We start from the raw sequence: 20,042 nt of genomic DNA on the forward strand, positions 1-20,042 counted from the left end.
GCTTCGCAGGTGGAAGGTTTTCTCGGAATCCATCGCTTCAGGGCAATGGTTCCGGTGAAGTCAGACTTGACAACTGTTGAAATTTAGCAGCACCATTTCTTGTTCTGCTTGTTAGGATAAGTGGAAGCAAGATTGCGAGTAGTGCCTCTCAGCGCCTCTTAGCAGATTTTACAAAACTTCTTGCGAATGGGGATTCTCAGCAGGAGGTCAATGTACAGATTTTCCTGCCATATATATCTTTATGTGTAGTAAGGCGGTGTAAAATATTTTAAAGTCGTATTTTCCGTTGCTTTAATCCAGTCTAGTATTGTAAATATTTACTAATCGAATTTGCAAAGCGTGATACTAAGCGATGAAGTGAATCTCAACCACATTTGGCTCAGACTTGTAGATCAAAGCACAGAACAAAGTCTTGTACAGTCAACGGCAAAAATAATGGTAGGCCAATTGTCCACCACTATTTTCATTACCTTTTTATTACACGTTCTGTGTTGTTTTAAGGAATTAAACTATGTTGGTTCGAAGCAGACATTCCTCCTTGCTTATTGACGTCATTATTTCAATTCATGTCCATCACATTGTGTAATACAGACCGAATGAAAAAGGTGGTGGACAACTCGTTTACTGTTTCTTTCGCCGTTGGGTGTACATAAATTAAATAAAGCGCATGCTCATCAGCAAACATTGTAGCTTCTACTCACCAGGTAGATATACCTCTTGATGAAGATCTGCAAATCCTCCAAATTCGTGAATTCGAACAAGTGAAGCTAGAAAGGAAATATTTAGATATTAGGATTCATATCTAATGCACAGTAACAAGCTACTAACCATGTTGACGTCATTTTTATTTATTTTAATATACTGTCTTCCAATCAGCATGTAAAAATATTGTTCATTTCTTCATTACAAAATGTATATCCTTTATAAAAAGAGCCTATACATATTTTTATGATCATATTTTTACCCAAACAGATATCTTTAGAAAAATTGACTCCTCAGAGAAGTATGCTTGAAAACACATGTATGATAAGTTAATGAATTCAGTACTCAAGAAATCATTAAAAACATTAATTACTTTTGAACTGAAAATGATAGTAGTTTTAATTTATCTTTTATTATTATCTTTTATGTAAATTGTTTTGCAAAATGTGATAACAAATCGCGAAAATGTCAATGTGGGACAGAGAAAACGGAAAAAAAAAATTATATGGAAAATGAATGTATATTTTCGCATAATTCTAACGTTTTCCTCTAGTTTAGTTAATAATAATATTAGTATAATTTCATTATTAGTGTTGTTATTATTCCTATGTACCTTGGTGACATCTACTGGAACCCACTATAACCATCATCTTACGATAAGGTATTAGTAGTGCATGTAAATTCCGTCGTGTTGTGATGGCAGCACTGCGAGGTCCCAATGCTGACTGCAGCTGTTTACGTCACAAACTCGCTGCACAGACTGTGAGAAGTGGACGTCGCAGCCACGATGTTTAATTGTTTGTGATTGAGCTTTCCAAGTGGGGTGTCTGGTAATGAAGTTATATAATTCGTGAATCATGGTTTTCTTTTGTTAAATAAAATTATTGTGGGTTTTCTGTGCAGTGGTAAGACACCCTCAAAAAGGAAAAGTTTAATTTGTGAATCGCCCACAGGTATACTTCCCATATTTGACAATACAAGTTGAGCTACCAAGGGTGGACTGAATTCGTTAAAAAAATATTTTAGTCTAATTATCTAATCTATCTAAAGATCTAATGGAATATTGTTGTTAATACCCAAGGTAAAGGTAAAGTTCCACGTGCATATAGCAACGTGCCATAATGGCACATTTAGTGGATGTGGGGGTAGGACCACACATATTATCGATTCCCCACCTCTTTGGAGGTGATGTGATCAGCACTACTCTCCGACCTTCTTTATCCAACAGGGTTGCCTCCAGGTAGCCATTTACTTGAAGCTGAGTGAGCCTGAGAGCCGTTTTAAGCTGGGACAAGGCAAGGAAGCAAGTAGTGTGATTTGTGGTATAACCAGGACCACTTACAGGTGTACAAATGATGAGCTCATTTGATTAAACAGCCCGATTTGCCTATACTTAAAATTATGCCAAGATGCCCTTATTCCCCAATTCTTCAAGTGTGATATGCTCTTAATTCTAAGAATTTTGAATCCTAGTGTACAAATGATGAGCCCCCTCAGATTGATTTGCCTACACTTATAAAAGGCACTTCTGTGAGATTGTTGTCCATAAATTTGTTAAAAATATGCCCCTCTTGATATTTTTTTTGCCCACACCTAAAACTAGGCCAAACGTATTAACACCCACCCACACCCACCCACCCACATACACCCACACACACACACACACACACACACACACACACACACACATACACACACACACACACACATATTTACTTCCGGTTTAAGTTCAATTGGGCACCAGGCTCAATTTGTTTATCTAATATTAAAACAATGTAATTCTTCTAGAATTGCTCTGTGACTCTCTCATTTCTTACATCATAAACATATGATTTTTCACCTATGAGAATAACACTACATATAGTGTCATCAGGGAGTGTATCGTGGAATTCACAGATAATTTTAATGTTTGTCCTGTCATTAACCACAACTTGTTTCCTTTTGGAAGTGTTGATGACAAACATGGGTCTCTGTGCTTTGAATTCATCTGGTGTGTAATACATGTCAGTATTGCCAGTAGTGACCCTTTTGTATGCTGTAAATGCTTCATATAATTTAAGGAAATCATCCTTGGACATGTTTAAATTATAATTTTCTCTAGGGAACACCTCATTTCTGCCATTTTTAAGATATATGTTCTTGATGTTGCAGCTATCAAACTTACTTGAATTTTTTTCCTGATTATTGTGTCTTCCAGTCTGAAACAGTACCACCACAAAATCCGGCATGTCATATTGTATACTGGAGAATGAATTTGTAGCATCAAATTCATAATAGGTACTAGTGGCAGGCTTCTGTACACATTGATATGTATAAAATTGTAAAGGAATCTGTGGATTTTTTAGGATATCAGCTTTGTATTTAAGAGCATAATTGGCTTCATATTCAACAACTGGAATTCTTAGCTCCATAGTCTGAATAATGCACTTGCCTTCATCAGGTAGGGTATTAGGCAGAGCTTCCCCTGTAGGGTTTAATGTACTGTACCTCATCAAAGCATTATTATCATTGGCAGCTCTTCTAAATGTAATTCTTAAACCACCCTTCCACATAATATCTTTGTAATCTGAGAAGAATCCTGGCAACAGGCGCATAGGGAACAGCACTGTGTGGCTCTTAGATAATATCTTATCACCAGCCTCAAATCCACCTATTTTGTAGTAAGAAGCCTCGGTTTTGGATAATTTTAGTGTGGCCAAAGCTGTGGAGGTAATGCCGGGATAATCCACTCTGTTTATAACAACACCATGCTTTCTGATCTCAATTTCAGAGAACAGATCCGGCACAAAATTATCTACCAATCTTATATTTGAATTTGCCAGATAATCTGTACCATCGAGCTTTACAACATCAAATTTGATGTATAGATCTGCTCTGTGGGGGTGTATAAAGCCATCCCCTACATCAAAATCAACCTCAATTTCTGTGTTGGGTTGATTTAAATTTGCAAATGTCCTCCTGTTTGGGGGGAATGATTGTAGCTCATAACTCTCAATATTTTCCATTTTTTTTGTATGTATTTTTATTTAAATATTAATCTCTATGATTGCAGTTGTTGTGGCTCCAGCAAAATCAACTAATTCTTCGTTTTCATTAGTGACCATCAATTCAATGTTATCTATTCTATTATGGCACACAGGAAAATATAATGTTGGGGATGGAGTGTAGATGATTGGCTCCATAAATTCAGAATTAGGTTTAAATGTTGCAATGATGCCAGTTTGTTTGTGAGTGCCTATGCCATTTGATTTGGTGATCATACCCTCAGCCACATTACAGTGAATATTCAGTCTCTATGGCTAAGAATTTAGGTATATTAATAGCAGTGTGTTTGATGGCTGGTTCAAGTTTTGTGTTGTTCTCAAAGCCCAATAACTCTCCTATAGTACCCAGATCCACTGTTTCTGTAGCAGATACAATCTCTACTCTGTGAGTGACAGAATTTTGAGTTAATACTATACCTCTAGGTAATTGAGCATTTAGAGTGGACAGATTATATTGCCCTGGAGTGATGACAATTTTTTGATCCCCTACTGCAATTTTGTTGTTGTGGTGTGTAATATTAGGGATCAAGTACATGCCATAAAATGCTCTGAGAGCTATTGTTTTGGGATACACTATATCATCATGTACTCTGAGTTTCAATATTGAATTTTGGCTGGTGAGATGGAATACCCCCATGATGTTTTAAATACCACAGGGCTTTTTGAAAATTTTCAATTGATGGTTTATTTATTTGAGACATATATCTAAGAACAGATAAACACAAATGTCCACAATTAACATCTTTGAAGTTTTGAACACGGGCATTATTGTAATAAAGATTAGCTGATTTTAGATATTGTACTAAATTTTCAGGTGGAACACCTCCAAATGAATCAAACACAAATGCCTCATCTTTTAAATATTTAAGATAACAAATCCAGTGAGTGCCCTGATTTTTGTACTTATCCAAATTAACAATGCCACACTCTTTGTTGAGTGGTTGTTCTGGTAAAGAATCAGACATGTACACACCTCTAAAATATTTGATGCCCAGTGGCTTGATTAAAGCTTCAATATCTTGGTTTGTAAGCGGCTCTTGTTTTTTTTAAACTTATTCATGGCACTCTTAACACCTTTTCCTTGTTTCTCCATGGCCAGGTTATGGCGCTTCAATTCATCTAATTCTGCCCTATTTTTCTTGGCATCTATTACTGTTTTTGCTATAGCAGCTGATCCCCCAGCCAAGCTCCCAACAGCCCCAAGTGCTGCTAAGATGGCGGGGATAGTAAATATGAAACCCCCCACATGTGATTTTTTTCTAGATTGTTGTAATTTTTTTAATTGGGGGGGTACTAAGCAACAATTTCATACCATTGCCCTTTGCAATACAAGGGCTTTTTTTCTTGCGCTGCTTTTTGGTTAAAAGACTATCAATAGTTTTAAGAGATTTAAGACCTGCATAAGGTATTTGATACATAACACCCTTGGCCTTCATTCTAGGTTTATTATATACATATTCACAGCCCCCACCCCAGTATTTGTTTGGTGTTCATAGCTATGGTGGTCCCCAATGCTGCTATTTTTTCACTTAAAGAAGCATCTTTGCTTACAAATCTACCAAATGCAGCCTCTTCTAATTTCTTGTCTGCAACATGTCTCTTGTCAAGATCAGAATGTGTGTTGTATGCTATGTCATGGTCTCTACAAGCAGCATCTAGGGGATTAACACCAGGATCACCTCTGTTTAATCTATGGTCTAATTTTGTGCCTGGACCACAATACTGATAGCCTCGAATATGTAGTTCAAATGGCAGCTTGTTTATAATGTCATTAACCAACCCCCGGCCCTCAGAAATATTCCAAAATTTAGGTGGTAGAGTATTAATAATTTTTATAAGATATCCAATCCCCTTAGTGTCATTCACTATAAAATTAGACAATTTGGTGCTTATTATGTCCATAATTCCAACCTTTTCATTGTAAAAATTGTGGTTGCCAGCATTTTCTTCCCCAGCTATCACCAATAACCTATCTACAAGTCTCCTGACATCATCAACCCACACAAATTCTTTAGGCAGGGTGTTGTATTGTTTGATTCCACTGCCAGTCTTGATCTGTGACCATATGGGCTTGATTAAATTGTTGTATTTTGCTCCATTGCTAGACTTGACTCTTTTTTGTGTGGGATCATTGTTCTGGTATAGAGCATCTGATTTTATTAATATTTCCTTGTAATGCTCATAATCTTGATCTGTATAGCTGCCAGGCCTTTTCCTAGTCATCAGTTCCCACAATCCAGGTGTGCCAAGATACTTAACAAAAGCACCTCTTTCTCCAAGATGAGATTCTGAATATACAATTATATCATCTCCCATAAATGTTACTCTGAGATTGCCAATTCTATGTATGATGCTACCATCACGCTCTGTGTCAGCATATAAGCCAAAGACCTCATCTTTGTTGTCTTTAGGTGTGCTTAAATATTTTTGAGCAAGAAGACCCAATTCAATAGAATCCTGAGTAGCTTCAATTCTTCGAGGAGCAACAGGACTAGGTGTATGAATACTAGAAAGTGGGGTGATTGGATAATCTAATATGTTCCTTGCAGCTGCAGGTACAAGCTCTGTGATCAAATTTTGATTTTGCTCTGTAACAGTTTTGATATTTTTACCTAATTCACTAATAGCATCAATAATAGGCTGTTCTGTTTGTTTGTGTTGTTCATAAATTCCTCGGTTCTCTGATTTCCATCCCTTAAATCTTTTTACAAGATAATCTGTTAATTTAAGATCATCAATGATTGGCCTTTTCATGGTTATTTTTATATGTTTCAATGTCTAGAAAATTGTTGATTTTATTTCTGTATTTGCCACTATTGGGTTTTCTTGTCATATCAATTGTGACAAACCCATAACTGTCCTGGTTCCAGCACCTACTGCAAAACTTGGAAAAATCATTGTAGCTCAAGTCCCCACCTACATATTCATCATGTATGTGTTTGAGGTTGGTATGATTTTGATGAAACACACATATAAAATTGCTGTTGTCTCGGATCAGCTGCTTGGGTATTTTTGAAAAAGTCTGTGCAAGGTAGAAGCAATCAATGTTTTTGTGCCGGCCCCTGTGTAAAAAAATTTCTAACCTTGTTTTGATTATCCAGTATAATGTCATCAAACACAACAACAGAGTTATCAAGACAGTCATGGAGTGGCTTAACATCTGGTTCAAAAGTGGCTATATCCAATCCATCATATAGCTTCATCAGCTGCTGATATTTTAATTGTTCCAAGCTCTTAGAGAAGACATACAAGTGCCTGTTTTTCCAGTCTAACCAGTTGGGTGCCAATAAAAAATTATCAATCATTAGTGTAGTTTTACCACAAGCCGATGGCCCAACAATAAGACATCTAATATTTTCAGGCAGCAACTTGCCATTTCTCTTAATCTGCTGTTCAGGTTCTGGCAGCCTTTTTATAACATCCCAGGTGCTCATATTATCACTTTGTCTGCATCGATCCAGCTGTGTTCTGGAAGTCCTAGCCATTTGACAAATAACTTGTTGCCTTTTCTGCGGATGATTTTTTCTATGAGATATGTGTCAGGCTGTTTAGTTTTGTTGAGTTCTTCTTCATAGAACCGGCCTTTGAGAATTTCTCCTCGGTGGTCTTTTATTATATATGTGTTAAGGGTCCCAGGTTTAATTTGAACCACTGTAAATAATTCAGTGCTCCAGTTTCTTGTAAAGCCTCTTTTGAATAAGTGCTTATATTTGCTGATTCTTACTTGATCACCCACCTTGTATTTGGCCTTTCTTGTTGTTGGCTGGTATCTAGGATAATAAACAGTCCTGATCAATTTTTGCTCATCAGATGAAGTTACTTCAGAGGGTTTCATGTTGATTGTGGAATGGACCGAGTTGTTATATTTATGTAGAAGTTCTGGAAGAATATTAAGCCATTTATAATTACCTTGAAGTGTAAATTGTTTATACATAAGATTTCTTAGGGTTTTGTTGAATCTCTCTACAATTGAGGCCTTGAGATCACTGTAACTCGAATAATGTTGTATTGACTGGCTTTTAATAAATTGTTGGAACACAGAATTATAAAATTCTTTGCCATTATCTGTTTGCAAATAGCGCGGTGATCTTCCACTCTGATTGATGATTGTCCTGAAGGCTTCTGTAACACATTTTCCAGTCTTGGATTTGAGTGGCACAGCCCAGGCAAATTTTGAAAATGTGTCTATTACAGTAAGTAGATACTTGTAGCCCTTGTTGATTTTGTCTAAGTTTTTCAGCTGTCCACTTGCCATCTCAATCAAGTCGCTCTGCCATAAATCAGCTATGCCTTTTGTAACTACTGGCAGTCTCTTATAATTATGTCTGGCTTGTCTGTGTAATTCATCAACAATAATTTGTCTAGACATAATATGTAAACAGGAATATTGCAACTATGGGGTGTTCAGCAGCTGATACTACAGGATTTTCTAAATATAATTTGTCTCCTATTTGTATATGAAATTCCAAAGAGCCATCATCTTCAGCATAAGATGTTTCTAATGTATTGGGATCTGTAAAATCCTCTAACTCTACACTGGTGATTTTTTGTTTGTTGTCAGCATTTGTTATTGATAAGGTGGGGTAGTGGTGTGCCTGTGGTTGTAGCCAATATTTGATCTTGATTGGTCTCAGTGTGCCCCCAACAAAAAACTGGTAATAAAATTGTGCAGGGGACAGCATATATATTTTGCCACCTGGTGTAAATGGTGAATCATATTCTTTGTTGGGGATGCTGTACAATTCAAGAATTACTGTATGTTTAGGATTCTCGATTATGCCTGTTATTTCTTTTTCTGCTGTAAGTAATCTGCTTGTTACAGATTCAAGGTGCTCATTGATGGTCCTAACAACATCATCATGGCTTGGCTTGATTTTTATGTCCACAACAAGTTTCTTGTATTGTTGCACAATCTCTTGAAGCTGGGTGGCAAAAACAGACAGAGCATTTGCTTGATTGGATTCCATGGTCCCTAGCTGTTGCTTGATATTAGCTACAATTTGTTGCAAATTTTCAACAACTGCCAATTTTGAATTTTGAGCAGTAAGATCATGGACCTGTCTTCTGATATCCTCAAACAGGGCATGCAGTTCATTAATATGTTGATTAGTTGGTAGAGTGGCTACTGTCTGAGTAAGTTGTTTGATCTCTGTGTGGATATTCTTGATATCTTCTGATTTCAATATGCGATTCACAGCTTTCTTTATATTTTTAAGTTCCTGTGATGTAGGCAGATTTGTTACAGTATTTTGCAAAGATTCAAGTGCCAATTTCACATCATTTAATTCAGAAGCATCAACCACACCACGCATAGCATCTTGGAGCAGGGCTATATCTGCCTGAGTAGGTGTGGATTGTTGTAAAATTTCAAGTTTTGTTTGGATATCATCGATCAAGTGATGAAAATGAGATTCAGTGTTGAGGTTTTCAAGCTTTGTGATCTGTTCCTGGACACTTACAAGAGTGTCTACAATACCGGGCAGGCGGGATTCTTGTACATTTGTCAAATCACTTTGCACTGCTGCTATTGTACCCTCAAGATGGGTTATGGTACTTTGAATTTTTCCAAAATCTTCATATGTTTCAAGTTGCAGCTTAATATTGGCAACACTCCGAGTTATTGCACTCAAAGCATCAGAAGATGGCAAGTTGTTCATAAAATTTTCAAGTGTCTCAATTTTTTCCTTAGCCTCGGCTATGGCATTGTTCAAGGGGTCTAGATTAGGTATTTGGAGTGATTGAATCTGTTCTTTTAGAGTGGAAATCACTAGATGAAAATCTTCTTGTGATTTTATGCTTTTGACAATTGTTTGGAGCTGTGTCTGGACATTATTTATCTGCTCTTCCAATTGCTGTTTCAATTGCTCAGAGTTGGTGGCCTGGGTCTTAAATTTGGCTTGAAGAGCTGCTAAAGCTTCTTCTAAACTTTGAAAATTATCCAATGTGGCCAAATCAGTATATTTCTGAAGCAGCACTTTGAGTTCTGAATCAATTTTAAGAAGAGGGTCCATGCATTGTGATTGCAAATTTGTAATTTCTAGTTGAAGACTGGCATTCAGTGTGGTTTGTAAAGCTTGTAAATCACTTCTTAATTTCTTGACTCTGACATCAAGCATCAGAATCTCATCACTGTGATCTTCATGCCTTGTATGGCCAAATATATCATTAGGCATTTTTGTTTTAGTGGTTATTTATTATTGAATATCTGATTCTTAATTCTATAAAAAAGGTATAAGCTTGTCATAGGATCCAGGGACCTCAATATATAAGCAGTCACCAGCAGAAACAGTATAAACAGTGCCAGAAATCATGTTTGAGTGCTTAATTCTATAAATATTTCTCCCCACTGAAATCTTGACATTACCCTCAGGGGTTGTAATAAATTGCAATTGACCACCTACAGGTAATTGGTAATGATTTAAATTATTGTTAAATATGTACAATGTTTTACCTGTTTCATCATCAACATCTGTAAGTATGCTGTTCAGATGAATAAGTAACACAGCACTTAGTTTAGATATCATATCAGAAGAGGGTTGTGGTGTTGGCAGGTCCATAATAGCCTGTTTTTTGAACCCAAATAAGTTCATAGGCATGTTTATTTATTTCAAATCATGCTCTGTAATTGGGCATTGGTTGCCACTTCTCAAATCACAATGACCCCATGGTAAAGTATGTATGCCACATGACAAAATGCATCTCTTATCATCATGTGGGTCCACTTTTCTTACAATATTTGTAGTCAACAAGTGATCCACACTCTGAATTCTGGATTCTGATGTTCTGATTGTGCTACATGATTTGAGGCAATTTTTGTAATCTTCAAATTCAAGCTCTTTGTCAACAGTTACTCTGCCAATGCCCTTGGCCTTTTTTGCAACAACACCACTACATGTTTCAAAACTGTACATCTTGGCCCTTAACCCAGCAAATGCCACAATAACATCACAAAGTGTCTCATCTTTTAACTTGCCAGGCACCTTTTTGTTGTGGTGTTGAATTTTTGAATGTTCACTGGTATCAAAATATTTAAACAATTCAGGCTGGGACATATCTCTATAAACATCTTCTGTTTGAATATCAAGAACAAAACTATCTGTGTCCATGTACATCAATTTTACACAATCACCATAAAAAGGTTTCAACACATCATAATACAATTTTAACATGTGTAATTTGGCCAATTCCAATATCACAGCCCCTACATAAATAGGCTTATCAAACTTAATCTTTGTTTTTTCATGTTGAAAAGTGCCATATTGTCATCATAAATTCTTCTGTAATTGAAGTTGGGCTTTGCAATCAATTTTTTGCTCCGGCTGGGGTCAGTAATTATTTTAACATCAATATGTTTTCTGACATTTTCAATTGTTTTGCCATACACTGAATTGACCATCAATTTAAACAAGGTCTTATCAAATTGGCTCATTGCAGATGTTCGAAGCTCTGTGTTTGTATCAATATATGGTTTCAACCATCTTGACTGCCTGAACCTCAAAACTTTTCCAACTTTGGTCACTTGAACACCATGATTCATCAGGAACTGGAGGTTTTTGTAATATATGACATAATCCTGTTTCGGCTCTAGAGTCATCATCAATTTCTTCTGTTTAGAGCCAGGTGAACACTCAACCTCAGGAATTGGGGGCAGATCAGAAAATGTGTTGTGTAAATTATCTGGAATTGTCAGATCAACCTCTAAGAAGAGGCCATAGTCACTGTCATCAAAATCTTTAAGATCTTCAATATTGAAATTTTCAACCCACTCAAGCCCTGCATATGGTAGTTTTTTCATCATAGCATAACCATAGAGGCTGTTGGCATCTACATACAGTATATAATTTGATGGCAGTGCTGGATCATAATCAGGAATATATTTGTTATTTGCTCTGGCATATCTCTGAGAACATTGCACCATGCCTCCTCTTATACGTTGTTCCATAAACAGATACATGTCCTGATCCTGGATCAGATCCAACTGCATTTTAGTGTTCAAAAACATTGAAGACCATGCTAGGCCCGGAGCACTGTAAAAATACATTGGATCCAGCTTATAATTTTGCATGGAAGATTTTCTGAATGCCTGCAATATATCAGCTAAGAGAGTCACATCAAGTTTTAAATATGCCTTGTGATAATCACCAAATGTCTGTCATTTTAAATTGTTCCACATCAATTGGGCATGGTGATAATCTTCATCAGTGATTCCAGATGCTCTGATTTTGCTGTAAAACTCTTGTTGTGGTGGCAGAGAACACTCATCAAATTTAGAAAAATCTGTAACATAATCATATGGATATACACCCTTCCGCCTAATTAATTTCAGCTCCTGATTTGGAAACAAAGCACATGTGATTTTGAATTGATCATCAGATAATTGAGTGGCCAGTGTGGCCAGGCTAGCAGACAGAATTCTGTATGAATCAAGAAATCTTAAGTGAATAGGAACACCATTAACTTTAATTATTTTGCTAATGGCAATATATTTTTCATTATTTTCTGCTAAAATATTTAAATTCTGCTTGTGAAACCCCTCGTACCTGATCAAATGATGAAAATCATAATTGGATGCTCCATGGCAAAATATAGGGACAAATTTTGGTCTCTGGATCTTAATATTACAGCTATTACACAGGGCCATTAAGAATTTACCATTTGTATGGGAATGGTGTTTCACCTTGATATTTGCATCTGAAAATTCAGAATCACATACCGGGCATTTTTCTGCATTGTTGAAATCTTCAATCTGATCCTCTGTTAAAGGCAACATAGGTTTTGATTTTAATAAGACATTAGATGCTATGTCATGGCACTCATTTTCTATTCTATGTGCAAATTCTTTGATGGCATCTGCTCCCATGTATAAATATTCTTTACTAACAACCCCATCCTGTACAACCACATAATAAAAACTGGAAGGTTCATGTAGCTGGTATGATGTAATTGAAGGTTCATCAGGATCTGGGCTGCAGAATGCAAGGGGTTTGAGATTTGATTCAAAATCGCAGACTATATATGCTGGGTGTTCCAACAGGGCTTCAAACTTTTTGAATTTTGCATTTTCACTTGGCATTGGCATCACCATATGAACAGGTTTATGATTGCCACAGTATTTCAGATGCTCAATTAACTTGTTTTTAGCAATTTCTGCATTCTCTTCACAAACACCATTCACCATTTTTCTACCATCAAATACAGACAAACATCTTCTGCACAACTTGAATATTGTATTGGATTTGTCTAGTTGTGTTCTAATTAAAGCTTCAAGATTACGTATCAAAGTGTAATGATTTGTGCCATCTCCTTTAATTAAGAGCAAATCAATCGGAACAGCAGATTCATCATCAAGTGTACTGATTCTGAGAGGATCTATCAAGCAATTGCCACGGCCAGTAGAACAAGTAAATACATTAATAGATAATTGTTTACCATTAATATCCCGGGCCTTTTTTTCAAATTTATCAATATTCTGAACAGGCATTGGATATTCTAAACCCTCCATTGCTTCATCAAAATCATTTTCATGTTGTTTATAATAAGTTATTCTCTCAGGATGCCTTGAAACTGGATACAAAGCAGCTAAAATACACCACAAAAAGCATTTCTGGTCGGTATTTTTTATATTAACCACGGCTGTTTTGTTTTTGATATTGGCAGGTAATGGCACATAAGTGGAACCTTGTAATGGGTTGAATTCAGAAATATTAACATATAACTTGTGTGAAGATCCGCATAGGCTCCATCCAGACTCTTTTGCTGCAAATTCAGTGTGTTTAATATTCAATTGATCTATCAAATTTTTTATTATTTTGTCTAAATTTGCATTTGAATATACCGGTACAGTTTCTGTTATGTGTGGCTGTGTAAATTTTGTGCCATTTGGCTTCTTATATTGTGTAAACAATTTGAGGGACAGCTTATAAGAGCCATTTTGTACATTTAGAATTGCCTGCACATCTGGATTTATACTGTTCAAAAAATTCTTAATACCACATTTTTGCTCTGATACAAAACGGTGATCCCTTAATTGGCCGTTAAAACTGCTATGAATGGGTTCATAGCGTAGCTGCTTTGCCGGTCCAGCATTAACAGGTGTTTCATGCTTCCTTTTCAGACCAGATGTAGATGGTTGAGGGGGCAATGTTGATGACTGTACAGAACAAGAACCCACATGTCTATTGAAATATGCCTTGCTAAATATTTTGTGGCATTTAGGACATATTTTAGTGGGAGTTCTGCATTTGCCTGGGTTACAATTCTTTTGGTGTCTGGCCCAATTGGGGCTGGATATATTCTTATTACACTGATTGCAATATTTTTGATTTGGCATTTTTGTTGTTGCTTTATTATATAAGATTTCCTGGGCTTCAATTCAAAATTTTGTACTTAATATATATATATTTTGTTCAGCTGTGTGCTTTGTTTATTTCTTGTGTATATTTAATATGTTAATATTATTAATTTTTATTCTCAGTTTATTATACAAAATTTTTTGGGTTTTAAACCAAAACTCTATGCTTATTATGACAGGTTGTAAAGCTAATAGCCTACAAGTGGAAAAAGAGAATAAATATTGATCTACACTGACCTTCCGCAAATGCCTGCACAGACATGCATGTCCTAGAAAGGCAATGACCTAGCGCTGAGTGTTATGTATTGATTTTTGTATAACAGGCTGGGACAGATATAAGCCTGACTCTAAATATGAGTGGATTACAACAAACAAGCTGGATGCAACAAATATCAGATTTTTTATACAAAATATAAGCCCTTTTGTTCAATATACCAGAAATATATTTAATATGAATAATAAGAATTAAACCAAACAGGCCTGTAGTATGAGAAGCACTGTAACAACACATCTGTACTCCTCAGTCACTCTCACAATACTGGCTGATATGCAATGCAAAATCTCTTTATATACCCTAAGCCGGTCCGAGAAGAAAAAAACGGGAAATTCCCGAGGGGTCATAATTTTTCACGGGAATTTCCCGAGAGTTTTTATTAAAATTATCTGTGAATTCCACAATACACTCCCTGATGACACTATATGTAGTGTTATTCTCATAGGTGAAAAATCATATGTTTATGATGTAAGAAATGAGAGAGTCACAGAGCAATTCTAGAAGAATTACATTGTTTTAGTACTAGATATGCAAGTTGAGCCTGGTGCCCAATTGAACTTAAACCGGAAGTAAATATGTATATGTATGTGTGTGTGTGTGTGTGTGGGTGTATGTGGGTGGGTGGGTGTGGGTGGGTGTGGGTGTGTGTTAATACGTTTGGCCTAGTTTTAGGTGTGGGCAAAAAAAATATCAAGTGGGGCATATTTTTAACAAATTTATGGACAACAATCTCACAGAAGTGCCTTTTATAAGTGTAGGCAAATCAATCTGAGGGGGCTCATCATTTGTACACTGTAGCTTCGGGCATTTTTACAAAAATCTTGGATTAGACGGGGTGCTACACTTGAGCAAAAAACTCATATGGGCATGTTGAGCTAGGTTTAAGTGTAGCCAAATCTGCTTGAGGGGGGCTCATCATTTGTACGCTATAAGTGCGCTCATCCTATATACTTTTATACTACTGAAGCAATAAAATTTGATATCGCAAGAAGCTTATATTTGTAAGAAAGTTTAGATTTTCACACTTTCTACTTGATTGACAAATCACTTTAGACTTATTTTTTGTCTCGCATTGCCGGACAGGTTGATCGAGTTATATTATGGCGCCGTGAGATAGTATTTGGTAGTCTACCAGACCACCAAAATCTTTATCGGTCTGGAAGTCATTGAGTTACCGATAGGTGACATAAACTAGAGCTTTACTTATTAGTATCATAAAATTTCTTATTTTCATTGCTACATGAGTGAGGTTATGTCTAGGTTTAGTTGCACATGAGAATGAGAATGTTCCTTGTGTACTGAAGGATTATTGCTGCTAATATTGTTTATTGAAATATTGACCGGACTGTCCCCGTCTACGGTGCAAGTGTATACATTATGAAGACATGCTAATGTAATTGTTTCTAGGCAAGATCACTGTCACCAACTGCAGCGTGTAACCTATCCATTTAAGTATCCCTGCGAGTTGTACAGATAGCTCGCTATAGACAGTTTGGCGATTCCTGGCCCTAGGCAATACAGAAATTTACTACGACGGCTGTTCAATAAAGACATTTGGTAGATTCTATCACCAACGCAGAATGCAATGAAGCCATAAAAAAACTGAAATCAACCAAATCTAGAGGTCCCGACCAACTGCCAACATACATATTCAAAGGTTGTGTCGAATTATCATGCACCCCTTTGTGTTACATTTACAATATTATTCTAAAAACGCAAATTTTTCCTGATCTTTGGAAAATAAGTAAAATTTATCCTGTTTTAAAAAAGGGAGACCATGCGAAATTACAAATTACTGACCCATTTCACTAATCTCAGCTCCTTCAAAAATATTTGAATATATATTATATGACAGGATATACAACCATATTAAACCTTATATATCAATAGATCAACATGGTTTTGTCCTGGAAAGTCTACTTCAACTCATCTGGTCAATTTCACACAGACTATATCCGATTCCCTCGATGATAGGAATTCTGTTGATGCAATATATATGAACTTCGCCAAAGCCTTTGATACTCTTGATCACGATGTATTGTTGAGTAAATTGTCTCTCTCATAACTTTCTTACTTTAATATCCTCTTACCTACGCAATCGAATGCAATTTGTGACATACAATCAAGCTACGTCATACACTTACAAAGTATGTTCCGGTGTTCCACAAGGCTCCAATCTTGGACCATTATTCTTTTTATTATACATCAATGATCTACCCACAATTTTTAAATACTCAAAATGCTTACTTTTTGCTGATGACTTAAAATTGTATAAAGTAATGAAAGATCCAAACGATGCACATAAGTTGCAAAAAGACTTGGAAAATGCACAAAGATGGAGCATCGAAAATAAATTAAACTTTAGGGAGAATTCACACCGAAGAAACACGCAACACGCGACACGCGACACGCAACATGCAACATGCGACATGTATCACGCGACACGAATGTTCCACACCGAAGAGACAAGATGCACGCGACAAGCGACACTTGGTTTCTTTGCTCAGTTTGCATGATGGTGCCGATAAAATTGCATTAATCAGTTTATTAGTCACCCGAAAATAATGTAACAAGAGACATTGTTACATGGAAACTGCGTTGTAAAATTTGTGCAAGTTATGGAAACTTGGGAGAGGCATGTTGTGCACGAGAAAACTGAGAAATAATATGCACTGAAATCAAACTGTATACACTAGACTTTTCAGCCTGAATAAAGCGAATACGTAAACACTAGAGAAATGGTTCTCAACCTTCTTTAAACCATGTCACGGTATTTTTTTTAAAACAATGCCCTTAGCCGAAGAATTTTCCTCTTAAATCTTTACAGTATTGAAGATTTTATGCATGAATTAACATGTACCTATGAAATTAAATATTGATAAATAAATTCTAGCATAATCATAAGAGTAATAATAGTTTGATTACGTGTGTAGGATTGTTGACAAATATAAAAATATGGAAGACAAAGTGGTAACGTCGTCGCCTTATAATTAAGTGATCCCGGTATCGATAACCGGGGAGGCACCGGGCAGATCCAGTTCTGATTAGTCTATTTGCGCATAAAATGGACTTAAAAAACGAAAACTCACAACTCAAATATGATATTGGGATTATGATAGTTGTCAACCAGTTTCAGCAGAACATTTCACAGCTCAGTATAGTTGATACGAGGGCACGGTATCGGGTCGCGGCCCGGTGGTTGAAAAACAATGCACTAGAGAACTTTACCATGTTGACTAATATAGTTTGGACTGAAGTGCCTCCATAAGCTGACTTTTTCAAATAAAAGCAGTCAGGTAAATGTCCAAAACACGGCCTCTTTTCACCAGTGACGTGCGGTGACGTCGACACTTGGGGTAGCAATCAGTGGCGTGCTCAAGGGGGAGTTGGTGTTGGTCATACCCCCCCCCCCCCTTTAGGGCCCAGTATTCCTAAAAATAGAACGTCAATAACAGGAAAAGATTGCAAAATGATGAATGAGTACTAAAAAATACACGTAACCCCCACCCCATTCGAAAATTAAAAAAATATTTGATTTGACTACTAAGCCAGAGATCCTGGGTTCGAATCTCGGCTTGGCCATGGGTATTCTTTCAGTGTGTTCCTTCATCAATTATATTGTATCATCTTCGCGATTAGCCAAAAGAGGAGGAAAAGCGAAGTAAAATAAACCAAATCAAGCAATCAATCAATGATTTGACTTGATTCTTGTTACTTAGCGTCGCTTTTTTCTCACATTTGGTTAATTGCGAATATGATACGATAAATTAATGAAGGGACAAAGACAAAGAACACCCATGCTCAGGTCGGGGTTCGAACCTGGAACTCCTGGCGTTCTAGCGCGCTGTGATAACCACTCCCCCACGGTTGGATGATTTGATGTTTTAAGTCCACTTTATGCACAGAAACAAAACAGGTAAGAAAACACACTTTTTTGTAGTTTCTTCAATAATATTAATTTGGCTTCTTGAGTTCAGAGATACATTTTTCATTTCAAATTATTTCATTATTCACTGCAGAATACAACACAGGAACAAGAATGCGCACTCATCACGGGTTCGAATCCTGGCCTGGATTGTTCGAGGTCCCTTCATCAATTTCATCACATCATCGATCATCCTCATTTTCGCGATAACCAAATGTGGCAGAAAAGCAAAGCAAAGTAAAATAAACCAAACCAACAACAATATGAACGTGCGTTCTCTTGCCCAAATAAATACATTCGTTGGAGGCCAAGAGATTGGTATATTTAAATAAAACACTACTAAAACCAGAGCGAGAGAGAGAGTCTGAGCAAATATTTGTAATTTAATTATTATATATTCCATATTTTTAAAAGAAAGAAAGAAAGAAAGAAAGCATAACATGATTGTCTGCACATAACACGTTCCCATTTCATAAATAATAAAACTACATCCCATATTATACATACATATTGTACAACGTGTAAAATGTTGTGTAAATACAGAGAACATAAGTACTGCAGAAAATTTTCCCTCGGGTTCTCTAGAGTATTTACAAAGGAATCGAATGGAAACCAATCCCCTATCTGTCCTATAGGAGATAGACTGAGGGACCTGAAAGTACAGGCTTTCAACCATTGCAGCGGGGGGAGGGGGGACGAGGGGGCAAGGGAGGTAGAGGCAGAAATCTTCCCTTTTCCTTCGGAAACTTGTTTCTATCTGGAACTGCTAAGGCGGAAGAAGAGCGAGCTAGGCCAGTTTTGCCCGCAAATCACACCGAGGGACGAGAAGCGCGTGAAAAAGAAAGTGTTGCATATGAACTGTGGCTTTAACAAGACAATAAATATTGTGATTTGAAAATAATTAGAGACGTGAGATTGATTAATGTATCTCTACTAGACTAGCTACTCCTCAGTGCACGTCACTGCTTTTCACGATGTTGAAGGCAAATTACAACCTATAGATAACTGCATCAAAAACTTGATAAAGCGAAATGAACGTTGTGTTTAAATCTTAAAACATTGTTAAAACATTGTACATATCGATACTTTATTATATCAACAAATCAAACATAATGTAGGTTGGGCTCTCTTCTAGAGTCTAAATACAGCTCGTTGGAATGAAGCATTCGCTGCGCATGCGCGAACAACAAACTGAACCAACACGATGCACGGTATTGTGAAAACGGCACAGTCCGAGAAGCACGTAAGCAACACGCGACACGTGCATCTTGCCGTATCTCTTCGGTTCGAAAGGTTGCATTGATTACTGAGTGTTGGCTTCCAAGCGACACGTGTTTCGTGTTGCATGTCGCGTGTTGCGTGTTGCGTGTTTCTTCGGTGTGAATTCTCCCTTAATGTCACAAAATGTTTTGCAATAACTTTTTCCAGGCAAATCAAACCCAATATTTATCAGCATACAATGAATAATCGTGCATTACAAAGAGTAAATCAGATAAATAACTTAGGAGTTACATTAAATAATAAATTATCTTTTGGAACACATATTGATCAGATTTGTAATGATGCTTACAGAACGTTAGGGTTCCTAATTAGAAGTTCACAAGACATGCATAATGAAAGAGCTCTGACAAGTCTGTTTAATTGCCTTGTTGGAACCAAATTAGAATATGCAAGTGTAGTCTGGTCACCTTACACACAATGTAATAGCAAAAAGATAGAAATAATTCAGAAAAAATTTGTTTGTTG

At 36.6% G+C, this 20,042-nt stretch overlaps 1 protein-coding gene across 2 annotated transcripts in view; it reads right to left on the minus strand.

The window, feature by feature from the left end:
- LOC145994335 (inactive ubiquitin carboxyl-terminal hydrolase MINDY-4B-like) overlaps positions 1-20,042 on the minus strand; it is a 439,761-nt gene that overhangs the window by 88,453 nt on the left and 331,266 nt on the right. For both annotated transcript variants that reach the window (XM_083130448.1, XM_083130449.1), the window contains one exon: positions 702-767. In XM_083130448.1, the coding sequence (XP_082986574.1) occupies positions 702-767 (66 nt within the window). The remainder of the gene's footprint in view (positions 1-701; positions 768-20,042) is intronic.

Source organism: Lepisma saccharinum, chromosome 10, assembly GCF_977018435.1.
Source record: "Lepisma saccharinum chromosome 10, izLepSacc3.1, whole genome shotgun sequence".
Taxonomy (NCBI): domain Eukaryota; kingdom Metazoa; phylum Arthropoda; class Insecta; order Zygentoma; family Lepismatidae; genus Lepisma; species Lepisma saccharinum.